Consider the following 13,386-nt stretch of genomic DNA (forward strand, 5'->3'; position numbering starts at 1 on the left):
CTTCTAATTGGATTTTGGTTTCTCTTGTTCTAGTAGAGACAATTTGAATCCTCTACTCGAGGCATCAGTAATGTCTTTCAGTCTTAAACTCCCAACGAACTAGGGGGAAACTCTACCACAGCAATTCTTCTCTGTTAATTTTAGCAGCTTCACTGCGATTCAGCCGGACTTCCAAAAGAGGGCTTGTCTTGAGGTAGCATGGAATTTGGTGAGAGAAGACCAAAGGAATTACGGGAAAGCTTCAGGTTTTTGTTTAAATGGAAAAATGCTTGTAAAAGGAAAGTTGCTTTATTTTTTTTTGCCAACAGTAACAAAGTTTTGGTTTCAATGGCACTACAGGTCTTCGCTTAAAGGAAACATAACCAAATTGAACATGCCAAAACTTTGTTCGTTGCTAGATTGAACACTTACAGGGGAGGTTGCATTAGCATCCACACATACTTTCTGCACCAAAACTTGAAACAAATAAAAGGAAAAGCTAAACATTGTGTGGCTTCAACACACTAAATTTGTCTGATCTGATGTAATTGCTCACTCTCCTCTTTCTTCACTCCCCCCTTCCTCCCATTCCTCGGCTTGGGATTCTGTTTTCAGTTTTTAATGATACTGTGCTTCAGAATGTAAACCAGAAGGAAGCTTGCACTCACCTGCTGCAGGTCTCTTGCTGAACAATGACAGACTCTTGTAAAGCTTGATCTTGGTACAGAAGAGGTCAGTGTAATCAAATGCTTCCGGATGGCTTATTGTACCAAATTTTTTGGTGAGGTGTAGTCACTCCCAGTTGTAGAGAGGTGAGCATGGTAATCACAGATCTGCTCCAATTTGTTCTTTGCAAGATGGGTTCTGAACTCTCACACCACTGCAGCCAAGCAAGACTTTACACTGGTATAATCTAAATTCCCTTGTAGTTATTTTGGACATGATGCAAAACACAGGAAGGGAAGAAAGCCATACTCCTTGATTATTGGATGTCTGGTACCATCCTTTGGCAAGGGCTGCTGTCAGATACTGGAGTGGGTAGTCCTGGGATTCATCAACTACAGCAATCATCAAATAAATCCCCTCCCTGGAAAGTGTACAAAGCAGCTTATTTCCATTCCTTAAGCTTCTAAAATGAAAAAGAGCTAAGTTTGGCAAACTGAACCACTTGGCATCAAAGCACAACTGGCAAAGTAATTGTTCAGTGTGCAACCTTGAAAGTTACTTTTGTTCCCATTACTGGAAGCGTTTCCCTTGCAATGCACCCATTGTGCAGGACAGGAAGCAGACAGTCATGCAGGTCTGAGAATGCTGGAGACCCGTTTCTGACCCTGGGGCTGATTTCCTGTTCAAATGGCTTTTTTCTGTAATGCCTGGGCAGTAGTGCCAGGCTTGTTGATGTATAATGTTTACACTAGAAGTATTATTTTACTGAATGTCTTGAATTTGCAAGTAGGGAAGTGACGAGGCTGGAGCACTGACAGCCATTGCAGGAAGGGTAGTCTGGTTGCCTGGCATGCCAGGAGATGTTTTATTTTGCACTAATGACCCCGATGCATCCCAGGCACTTTCTAATCGGCCAGAGTGCAATCTTCAGGCAAAGAATTCTGTAGATGCCACTTTTCTCATTAAATGAAACACTTCAAAACTTAACCAAGGCTGTGTGAGAGAAAAATAAAAACCAGATAAGTTGCTATGTCAAAAGTGAAACACATCTGCTAGTGTGTCCCTTCTCTCCTACTTCCCCAGGAAAAGGAAAAATGAGACATAGCCTTTGCTGTTAGTGGAAACCTTGAATGGATTCCTCAGTGGTATGTGGGCATGGAATTCTTTTCTTTATAAAGAAACTTGCCCTACATTTTGGATAATTTGCAGTTCTAATCTGGTAGCTGTAAAGCTGTCATTCTCACACCTCTTGAGCATCTAGCATTCCCTTGATGCTGGGCTGAGACCAAATGCCCAATGAGGGAAATCAGTTCAAAGGCACAAATGATAGCCAGGTGCCTCATGCCTGTGGAGAAATCTGTGTGGGAGGAGTGTCTGATTGTTTTCACTGCCCTTGTGATCTCTCTGGACTCTCCTCTTACTGACAACGTTAACATTCAAGGCTGATGGGCCCCATATTTCTGATCCCTGATTTTGTGACAGAGATAACCTGGCTGAAGTGTTTCACCTCTGCCCTGTTTTCAGGTAGGGTTCAGTTTTGTTTTAAACAAGCGCAGATCAACTTCCAGGCTCATAAATCCTGGCACACCCTCGCAGTACTGACAGCAGCAGGGTAGCAGAGCGGGGCTGTCTGAAGTTCCCCTGTAGTGGAATCTGACTGATCCTTGTGAGGTCTTGGTCCGGGCTCCAGCCCCGGCTCTGCCAAGGTAAATACAATGTAATTCCATTAACGTCTGTGAAGGTAGCTTGGCTTTATCGTGGTGTGAGTGAGTTGAGATTCTTGGCCCTTTGCTCTCCGAGATCTTTTCGCTGATCACAGGTGATGTGGGAATGATGGACTCGGAGCCAATAAGCCATCTTGAAGCGTTCTTTGAAGTTCTGTTTTGCCCAGGCCTTCAGATCAGGGCCATGGACAGACTAAGACCACGGTCCTTGCGTTTGGCTCCATTATCCTGAGCAGTCTCCCTGAGGCTGTTTTGCCGTTGTATCTCTGTGTTTGGTTTAGGCACCTGAAGTCCTGCAGCTGCTGCAGTTGTTCCCCTTTTTGCATCCATTTTGGACTCACAGAGCCAATGAAAATGGGTACAAAACCAACTGACACATGTAGCTGGTGTGATCCATGAGGCAAGGGCTTGGTCCTGCACCTCTCATTGTGCTTGACCTGATTTTGTTTGCTCAGTGTCATTAGACCTGTGAGAAAACCCACAGCTTCCAGGAGCTGTTCTACACTTGCATGGCTGAGAAATCAGCAATGGGCCTGAGAGGTGCAGGATTACACCCCAGGACGAAAAGCAGCTGTTAAGCCTAAAACAAATACAGGAAATACGAACATAAAGGCAAAACAAAGGAACTCAAGTTCTTTTAAAACAGTAAGATGTGAGAAGGTTTTAATTTTAAGAGTCAGAACGTCAGGAGGAAAGGGGGGAAATAGTCTCGCTGTTGTAGCAGCCGTCTGGTGCCAGACTGCAGTTAGAGGAGCATTGATCTCATTGACCCATATTGTATTAAATATATATGTAGAGTTAAATAAATAACTTTTGCACAGTGTTAAATGGGGGGAGGAGGGGGGAGGGGGACGTTGAAACTCGAATATGCACAGTTACTTCTAATCTGTTTTGAAGTATATTTGCAGGGATTAGGGGTGATTCGGTATTTTATATTGGTATGGATGGAAATCAGGTCTGCTTCCACAGTTGCCATTGGCCCCATTGTGTCAGCCACGAGTGCCATATTTTTTGAAGTTAGTAAATTATAAATCTTTTCCCACTAGTTTCTTTATGGATTACATGTTATGTGAGCATGGGAAGAACGAACCTAGAAACAGAGGGATGTCCCAACAGATGCTTCACAAGTATGTGGAGCAGTAATATGTGATTGTTCACTTTCTGATTCTGGAGTGCTCTAGTTTTGTGGGTTGTGTTTTGGTTTTTATTTAATTCTCTTCAGCAGTGCATTTGAGTCACTGCTTTGCACCGTTGGTAGTTGCAATCTAGAGTTATATCCAGTACAGCCCTCTGTCTTATGCCAAAAATAAAATGCTCTTTCCACACTCATCTCTCTTAATGTGGCAGATGGTCAAGAAGTTTTCCATTTAATGTGATGGACCTGATTCTCTTCTCGCTGACACCAGTGTTAGCAAGACTTCCACAACCAAAAGCCATTTCCAGGGAAAGATCTTATCTTTAATCACACCTGAATTCTAGTCACAGCAGGGCAGGGCGAAAGTCAGTTTTTCCTTCACAAAGCCAGGCAACTGTAATGGGACTGTGGAAATGAATGTTGACACTTAGTGCTGTTTTAGTGAGGGCAGGAGAAGGAGGAGGGTCTTGGTTGCCCCAAATCCTGGGCTCTCTGTGGGCTTAGGTGGCACCATGTCTGTAACTGAATGCTGTGGCTGTTTAAAACAGCAGAATTGCTATAGGAGTGTCACAGTTTGAGTTTGGAAAAGCCCCTTATTTGGTACTTGAACAATCTCGCTTCTGTTTTTGAATGTCTGTTTATTTTTTATTTTTGTTACACTAACAGGGAATAAAAATCTGAAATGTTAGTGAGTCTTGTATGCTTGCTGCACTGTGCAGACATGAAACAGGTACTGCTTGTGGATCAGTAGGGGTAAGAGACAGGTTCAAAATGCAGTTTTACAAAGCGCTATGATGGGTTGGGGGTTGTTTTGTTCAGGTCACGTTTAAAATCAAATTTTCTTATGTTTATTTTCCTTACGTTGATTTGCAACCTCTGCTTTTGAAAGAGCAAAATCAAAATAACATTCCCGAAGATGCTGTGAGGGGAGGGGGGTCAGGCTTGCTCAAGGTCAGCATTCAAAGCAAATAGCTTTAATGAAGAGGAAGGCTCAGCACCCTAAAGCATCCCTCTGGTTGTAGTTTGATGAAGCAGGAGACAGACCATGAAGCAGGACCTCCGCCTGGAACCACAAAAGTAAGAGGAGATGCCAGAGCAGACCCTTCCCTTTGGAATAATCAGCTATACTCTCCTTAAATGTGCATGCCAGGAGAGAGTTAGGGAATTAACATAAGTCCTTAAGGAGTTGCTCCCCTTTCTGTATTGGAAGGGAACTTGCATTGCTGATCCCTTTGCTTCCCTTGGCACAGTGTGTGCAGCAAGGAGAAGGGAACCAAGTCACCAGCCCAAATAAGCGCCGGCCTGTTCGCGGAGCGGCTCGGCCGGTTAAGTACTGCGTGAGGAGCAGCTTTGGATGGGGTTACATGAAGTTTGTCCAACATTTTTGTGAATCTTGCATTCTGTGGGCAGAAATACTTTCCACCGAATGGGAAGGGAAAAAAAAAAAAAAAAGAAAAAAAAATCTCTCTTGGAATCTTTTCAGTTCCTTCCTGTTTGTTCAAAGGGGCAGATCGGGAGCTTTAGCTTGTTAACTGTTTAGATGATGGCAGTGCTTGAAGTGCTGGTCTTTGGGGCTGGCTCCATACAATTAATGCAGAATTTGCATATTTTAAATTGCTTATTGGCATAGACTCACCATATTTTATGAGTAGACTCACCATTTGTCCTAAAGTTTGCCTTTAAAAAATGTAATACAAGCATCAGAGGCAATTAAAAAAAAATAAAAAAGAGATGAGCCCTTATTGATACAAAAAAATGCTTCGTTGATCAACCTGTATTAGAGAAAGCAGCTTTAATTTGATGCCCCCCTCCACCACCTTCCCCTGGGATCACTTCTGTGAGATCAGCGTTGGCAAACAGGGGTGGGGGGGGAAGGGAAATTCCCTCTGTATTCAGCAACGCCGCACCCACGCACTTTCCAAGTGCTTGTAGCAAGAGGCTCGGGATCATTTGGAGAAAGTTATTACATCCAAAGACAGAAGGGGTCTCTAAGGGTGAATATCACCCCCCAGCACCAGTCTCGTCGCTTCATGGGGGTTGTAGGATGCTGGGGCCAGCCACGAGCTGCCCCCGGGTCTCTGTTGGCTGCCGGGGTGGGGCTCACGTTCAGCTGGCTGGTTGGGGTTTTGGTCTGTTTTGTTTTTGTGAGTGACTTCTACATCCAGCAAAGATATGTTTGATGAAACCTGTTAATTTTGTATATCTGGCTGTTTATTGCACCATGGGATTGTAATGGTCTGCATCATCTGTGTGTGTGTGTGCGTGCGCGTGCGTGTGTGTATATGTACTGTATGTATATAGATATATGTAAAATATATTCACGTACACATGTATATGCATTAGCTGTAAGTGGCACTGCCCCTTAAAAATAAAACAAAATTCACTGTTAGCACATTCTGCCGCGTGTTCAGGCAGAATTGGGTTGGTTTTCGTCAAATGAAAAGGAGTTTATTGTGTTCATCTTGCATATGTGCTTCTGAAATGCTGAACTCTGGATTTCCTTGGGGGTTACTACTCTATTTGTAAACCGAATTGACTCGGGGTGTTACTTACCCTGGGACAAAGCATTCGACTTTGTCCCAAGAAAAGGTTTAGCAAAAGAAACCCCTCTTGCTCTCCTGCGAGATGCAGTGATCCTTTGCACGTTCCAGTCGCCCCTCAGTGCCCCCTGTCCAGAGCTGATGTGCAATGGGTGGTGTTGGTGCGTGTCCCTTTGTGAGTGGACTCTTTGTACAAGGTGTGGTTCAATGTAAAGCATGAGTGGGTGTTTGATCTTGTGTCGAGGGCTGAAATAACAGCACACTCCTTTGTACAACCTTTGCATCAATGTTTCTGCTTTTCTTTGACTTCTATTTTCTTTAAGGGAAACTGCATCTGTTAAGAACCTGCTTCTCCAGAAGCTGTGGAATTATTTTGTTTTCCAGATGAATTCCAGCATGTAACTTTGGTACTCTTGTTTGTTATTTGTGTAAAATCTGTTCTTCTGTCGTTTATGGTGTAGTCGGGGAGGGGGGTGGGGGGAAGACAAGAAAAAAAAAGGAATTCATGTAGTTTAACTTTTAAAGAAAAGAAACAAACTGCTTCATAAGGAAACCAAGTGTATGTTAGTGTTTTCTGACAAGTCATCCTGTAGTTTCTAGCTCAGTAATGCAACACTGTACTTGTCACCAGGTGTGTTACAATTTTGCTGTACTTTCTTTTACTAGATGGTTGGGCTTTTAAATCCCAGACACTAAGCATCCTGGGCCTACTTGCTCTAGATCAAAAAAAAAAAAAAATGCAATAAAAAAAATTGCAATAAAGCACATTGACATGTAATGTTTTAGAAGGATGTACTGACAGCTGTTTCTAATAAATTCAGAACTGCAGCGTGGTCGGGCTGTCGTGGTGTTAGCTGTGTCTGTCTCCCAGCCGAGGCCATGGGCATCATCTTCAACAGAGGCTTTAAAAAAAGACTTGCAGAGGTCTGATTTCCTCTCGGCTGGAGAGAAAGCCCCTCTCGGGGCTGGGATGAGGGAGGAATACACGTAGCACACGCGCGCTCCTTAATGGAGCCTTTCCTGCGTTCCTTTTGCAGCCCCTTCGGAGAGAGCGGGAGCCATCAGCAGCGTTCTTGCACGCCTGGCTGCTTCCCCTGCCATCAGGGAAAACCACGTTTGGTGATGCTGATCCCGGTGCTGGGGGCTGAGGGGTGGGGGCTGCAGCACTGAGCAGGCTTCCCAAAGACCCGGCTCGGCTGTATCCATTCGCCTGGATTTTGCAGGAGTTGGGGAAATCACTGTTCACTTTCCGAATTCCTTCATGAGCACCAGGCACTGAATCCACTGAAAAATCAGTGAGTTTGGGGGTAATGCTGCTCGTATTCTTTCATTCCAAACACAGGTGATGGCAGGAGGGCAAACTGGGGGGGATGTTTTGCCCCTTAAACGTGGGGGTTGGTTGGGATGCCAGAGCAGCATCCTTGGAAAATTAGGGCAGGGGCAGTTGCTGTGTCTGTGCGGGGCTCAGTGTTTTTGCAGCCCCGTGAGTCGACGTTTTCGCAGACTGCTGAGCAACATTTTTCCAGCCTCCTGAGTCAACCATTTAAAAAAATGCTGCATCAGCATTTCTCACACTGCCAAGTAAGCCTTTTCAGCTGCTGAGTCAGCATTCCCTCCATCACTCACGCCACAGGACCCTCCACCATCAGGCAGGGAGCACCCAAAAAAGCAGAAGAGTCCCTGATGGTGCAGGAGAGCATGGACCCTGAGGACTTGCTCAGGCATCTGTCATTTACACCCGGCAAGGAGCTCAGCCCATGTTACAGCACCTTGGGGTGCTCCTGCTCCCCTTGTCCTTCCTGGGAAGGGACCCAATGCTGGAGGGATGCAGCCATTCAGAGACATCACCCAGAGCATCAGGAGCCACATGGCTCCCAGTGGATGAGCCATGGGCACTCTGGGCTGATGACTACTGCACTGGCAACACTGGGCACCCAAGTGGGAGGGGAGTGAAGGGAAAACATCAGCGAGAAACTGGGAGGACTGCAAGGGGCTCCTGGGGCCTGGCTTCTTTTTATTATTATTTAATTTATTTCCTTTCAATAAAGACTAATGAGGTAGAGTTGCAGGAAAGATGTAAGTCACTAATTGGCGAATCGTTTTTTAGGGCTTTGCCAGACAGTTCGTTGTGTTATGAAAACATTACAGCCGGGAGCCGAGGTAGGAAATTTCCAAGCGGCCGTGCTGACTGGATGGAAAGAAAAACACCTCCCAGCTCAGATGTCTTCTCAGAGAAAGGGCAGATCCTGGGGATTTTTCCATCCTCAGCAACGCCGCAGAGCTTCCTGCAAGTCCCTTGGGTTCCCTCCCTCAGTCACATACAGGATCCTTCCTGGGGGCAGGCAATGGCATGGCACCCCCAGGCACAGCACCAAAGGGGGGGCTGTAGAATGGATGGACAGACATCCCCAGGCTGCTTTCATGGGATTTCTGTTCCCCCATGCTGTAGGGAGAGGTTTCGTGCCCATGGGAAAAAAATCTGGGGTGCAAACCCCAAACATCTCAAAGACCCCATCCTCCCCCAGCCAAAATGACTTGATGTAAGGATTCAGAGTTTGGTTTGAAAGCCAGAGGCTTGTTGCAGCAACCAAGGTCCTCCACTTCTCCTCTTCAGTTTCAGCTCTCAAAATAGAGTTATTTTAGTCTAATAGTTTAGTTTAATAGACACCGTGTTGCTGGGCAGCAGGAGCAACACAACCAGCAGCTGTAGCTCTGAGTACCACGGTCATGAATAACGGGCAGGGCAGTGAGATGGGCTGCACAATGCCTGGAGCTGCCCAAAAACCATGAGGGACAGGATTGCCTGTCCCCTCTGGCCCACTCCAACATGCACAGCCAGTGCATGGGATCCATCAGGCACCTCTGCCATGAAGGAAGCACCTGAGCATGGAAATGCAGCTGGGGCAGCTGCTTCTCACACCAGTCCCACCATGTTTGAGTCAGGGTGGGTGCAAAGGTGCCCAAGACGGAGGGTGCAACCTGAATCCCCCGGGAACAGGACCCTCCCCAAGGTGCACAACCTGGCCCCAGGGAGATATGAGGAGAATGAGGGAGCATTTGCCCCGGCCATGGGCCACAATTCCCCCCAGTGAGACACGAGATGCAGCATTTCCCTCCTTGGAGCATCAAATCCAAGCTTGGAGCAGTGAACGGCAGCTTTCAAGCAAACTGGTGGATTAGGGTTGGCCACAGACCCAGAATCCCCATTTCATGGGAAATGTCATCAGCTCACTTGTCGGGTTTCATCCAAGTTGGAGCAAAATGTTAATGTACAAAATTTGACTCTGGACAATACTTCCAAGGGGAAAAAAACACCTCACACCAATTTTGGTTCAGCTGGCACAGTCCCTCAGCAGCACTAGCAGCACTAGCAATCCATGCACCTGGGGGGTTTGAAGGACAGAGGCTTCACCCTGACCAGCATAAACCACTCCCTGGCTACTATTTTCTCCAGACTTTCTCCTGGCTACTATTTTCATCAAATCTCTTCTTTCTGATGGCAAATCTTTCTCCCTGAGGAAACAAATTGGCTCTGTGGAGAAGGGATGGGTAGGGGACAAGATGCCAGGGCACCCTCTGCCTGAGGACTGTGCTCCCTGGGCCAGAGAACGTGCTGGAGCAGGGGAGAAAAGGCTCCAGAGCACCAGCTGGGCTGCTGCCCACTCTCCTGTCTCCAAACCCATCCTTGGTGGTGGTGGTGGCTCCTGGGAAACATCTTGGCCACTGCCCAGTCGCTCCAGTGCATTGCAGGGCAAAACCACTGCAGATTCCCCTGGGCTCCTGCTGCCCTCTGCACAATCATCTGCCCAGAGCCCCTCCCTTCCCCATTCCCTACCAGACCCAAGCCACAGGGCAGAGCCTTGACCTCTCCCTCCAAGTGAGAGGACGCTGCTCCTCATGCCCAGCTGCCTCAGCCTCCCAGCCCTGATGCAAACCAGAGCAACCCAGGGGCTGGCTCCCAGAAGAGGGATAAGGAGCAGGAAGAGGAGAATGAGCTGTCTCAGGGCCTCAGGGGCAAGCAAAGGCATGTCTCATGATTGAGCATCTTGGGCAGACTGGAATGCTAGGAGGGAGGGGGTTAGGATGTGTCCCTCCCTCCCAAAAACCTCTCCCTGGGCTCCTGTGTGGGAGAGATCCTGGTTTTTTGGGCTGCTGTCACAGGTCTGGGCCCGGGAGAGGCACTCACTAGCCACAGGCCTGCTTTGTGCCACAAGCCTGCTTCAAGCAGAACTGTCACTGAAACATTCCCCAAACGTTTTCCCTTTGCTCACACTTTCAAGGGAAGGGGCAGGAAGGGTGCACTGAGAGCAGAGCCAGCCCGCCCTGGGCAGGTGCTGTGCACGCTCCCAGAGCCGCTCTGCCAAAGGAAACACAAACATCCTACCCAAAGAAAGCACTTTTCATCGGCAACACAGGTTCCCATTTTTGCACAGGGCTGGTCTGTTCCGGGCAGTTTTCCCCACCGCTCCGCTGGGCTGAGCAAGAGCCCGGCCGAGCTTTCCGGACTGGGCTTTGGCCAGAGCCGCCCTTCCTGCCCCGTGTTAGATCCACCAAAACCAGTCAACGTGACCACGTCCGGCACCTGGAGAGGATTTAGGCTGGCCTGATGTGAGACACTCCGGAGTTAAAGGGGCTTAGTCAGCCTCAGAGTCCCTCCCACACTTGGGGTGGCAGCTGGGGGTAGCAAACCTTGGGATGTGGCACTTGGGGTTGTAGGACCCTGGAGATTTGAGACCTAGAGGCTGTGGGACTCTCCTTCTCCTTACTTCTGGCAAGTGGAATTTTGGCCAAACCTGACTGTCCCTAGCCCTGAAAAGGAGAGCACCCCCCATAACCTAGAAGGAGCTGTTGGAGGGAAATTCCAGTGTCATGGAGTGATGCAGCTTATGAAATAGTCCAGGACAACACAAGTAGGTTGTTAAAAAAAAAAAAAAAAAAAAAAAAAAGAGAAAGAGAAGGGAAAAAAAAAGGGTAAGTGTTTCTTTGGCCTAAAGTTTGGGAAGACCTGAGGAGGAGACAGGAATCAGAGCAGAAAGAAGCAGAAAGAGGGGGTGAGAAGGAACGCAAGGGCACTTGGACGCACATCACTCATGGAATAAATAGCTCCGGGTATTTTATACCTGCCCTCAGTGGCAGGCGGGGAAAGGAGCAGCCGGGGCTCCTCATCCTGCTCCTCTGCGCCCATCAAAGCGCTGCCGCCGCGGCAGAGCCGGCGGTGCCCCTGGCAGGGCTGCCCTCCGAGGATGGAGCTCAGCCCGAGCTCAGCCCGCCCGGCCGCCGGCGGGAGCAAAGTCCGCGGGGGCAAACGCAGGGCCGGCACTCCAGGAACAAAGCGGCCTTTCACGGCAGCGGCTTGGCCAAAGGAGCCGGGGAATATTCCTGTCCAAGGGCTTCCAAACGGCTCCCAGCTTTGATCCCGGGCACAGGGTGGGTTGTTGGCGTTTTTTCTTTCCTTCTCTGTGTTGATCTTATTTTTTTTTTTTCCTTCCTACTTCAAGGCATAATTTTTGTGAGTGTCTATAATTTCTAAGAGAAATTTCTTGCTGCTCCAGGATGAAAAACCTTCTGCTGGGAGCAAGGTGCAGGCACTGCATGGCCCTTTCCCCTATCATGTCTTTCCCCCATGGAGCGAGGCTTCAGCTGCCATTTCTGCCAGGAACTTTGGGTGCAGCACCAGAGTGTGTGGCCCCTGCCACCCCTCTGAGGACACAGCACTCCTCTTTTGTACCCAGGTGTCCTCCCAAAGAGAGAAGCCCCTCCTCCCAGGCCCACTAGAGGTGCAGGTGCCCATCATTATCATTTTTGACTCAGAGGCTGGTTTCTGAACGTCTGATAAATCCCAGCCTCACTCAGTGGGGGAAATCAAAATAGCTCCACAGTTGTGTACCTTCTTTCCCAAACCATGTTCTTTCCAGGGGACCTGAGGGCTTGCACACTCAGGTGACCTTTCAGGCCTCTCAGGTGGTGAGGACAAACATCCTCCTCCTGACCAGCTCCCACACCTGCTGGCTTCCAACTGGTTCACCTGGCACTTGTCTAAAATCTGCTCCCCCTCCCTAAATGCAGAGGGAGGGGGATGCACCAACCCACCCTCACCAGCTGAAGCCATGCCAAGTGCAGAGTGCAGGGCTCCCCCCTCCTGCAGGACAGGGAATGGTTCCCCACAGACCCATACACCCACACGGTGTGGGGCACACCTGACACCCCTGGCAAGGCAGGCCAAGCCTCCCCTGCCCACTGCCCACATCCCAAAGATTTTTAGGCAGCTGGAAACACGCCTTCACTGCTGCCAGCCTCCAGTGCAGGGATGGGAGGAGACATGGAATGGAGAAATGGAGTCAGCCCCGAGAGGTCACCGCTGCCCTGTGAGCTGGCGGCCAAGGGATTAAAACCACCCCCCTCCTTTTCCTCCTTCTCCTCCTCCTCCTGGTCCCGCCAGCCGCCTTCTGACGGATGTTGCCTTTGGACCGGACCCTCTCGCAGCCCAGCTGCCGAAAAAATGCTGCGGTGAGCCCCGAGCGCCCGTGGGCCATCTGGAATCCATCACTGTCTGTGCACAGGGACCCCGGCCAAACCCTGCTCCTGCCTGCTGCCGGCACCACTTGGCTTTCCAGGGGAGCACCTGCGGGTGCCAAGGGGTCTCCCCACTTCCCAGGACTGGCATCCACATGGAGACCCCGCTGTGCCGCCAGCAGTGGCTGGGAACGGGAGCAGCCACCCCACAACCCCATGGGAACCCCACACCACAGTGTCTGATGGGGGCCAGCCCCATGCTGGGGGAATGCTGCTTTTTTTTTTTTCCCCCCTGCCAAGTTATGGGTTGGTATCTCCAGAGTATGGAGGGGACACGGAGGATGCTCCTTGCCAGCCCTGATGTGCTGGGCCATGCAGCAGGGCTGCAGGTGCCACAAGGCATTTTCTGGCCCTTCCACTGCATTCCCAGAAATCCCTTCAGCCCTCTCCATGAGACTCAACACCGTTTGGGGCTCATCCCCCTCTCCATGAACAGCAAATGCCCCATCAGGCAAACAGACCCCAAAGGAGCATCATCCCCCTGTTTCCATGGGTGCAGCATCTGCCCAAAATGTCACTGGTGTTCATCCCTTGGGCTATCTGCACATCAGGATAAGCCACTCCTGGAGCTCCACCAACACCTGGCCAGAGCACCCCTGCAGGTCTGTGGCAGTTCTGATGGAGCTCCAGCCTCATTCCCCAGAGAGCAGGAATTGGGGAAGGATGGGCTGATTGCCCTGAATTTGGGACGTGCCTGCACACACGTGTGCCTGCCTTTCCCCTGTGCAGGAAGGCCCCAGCAGGCAGGCAGAAAAAGGAATGCCAGCCC

The 13,386-nt window shown here is 49.3% G+C and overlaps 1 protein-coding gene across 2 annotated transcripts in view; it reads left to right on the forward strand.

Moving 5' to 3' along the window:
* PIK3R3 (phosphoinositide-3-kinase regulatory subunit 3) overlaps window positions 1-6,877 on the forward strand; it is a 76,913-nt gene extending 70,036 nt beyond the window's left edge. Inside the window, exon 16 of one of the 2 annotated variants that reach the window (XM_017824615.1) lies at window positions 145-6,877. In XM_017824615.1, coding sequence (XP_017680104.1) covers window positions 145-403 — 259 coding nt within the window. In that variant the 3' untranslated portion in view covers window positions 404-6,877. The remainder of the gene's footprint in view (window positions 1-144) is intronic. The other variant, XM_017824616.1, reaches the window with a different exon arrangement.
* The last annotated feature ends 6,509 nt before the right edge of the window (window positions 6,878-13,386 follow it).

Source organism: Lepidothrix coronata, unplaced genomic scaffold, assembly GCF_001604755.1.
Source record: "Lepidothrix coronata isolate B3197 unplaced genomic scaffold, Lepidothrix_coronata-1.0 Scaffold112, whole genome shotgun sequence".
Taxonomy (NCBI): domain Eukaryota; kingdom Metazoa; phylum Chordata; class Aves; order Passeriformes; family Pipridae; genus Lepidothrix; species Lepidothrix coronata.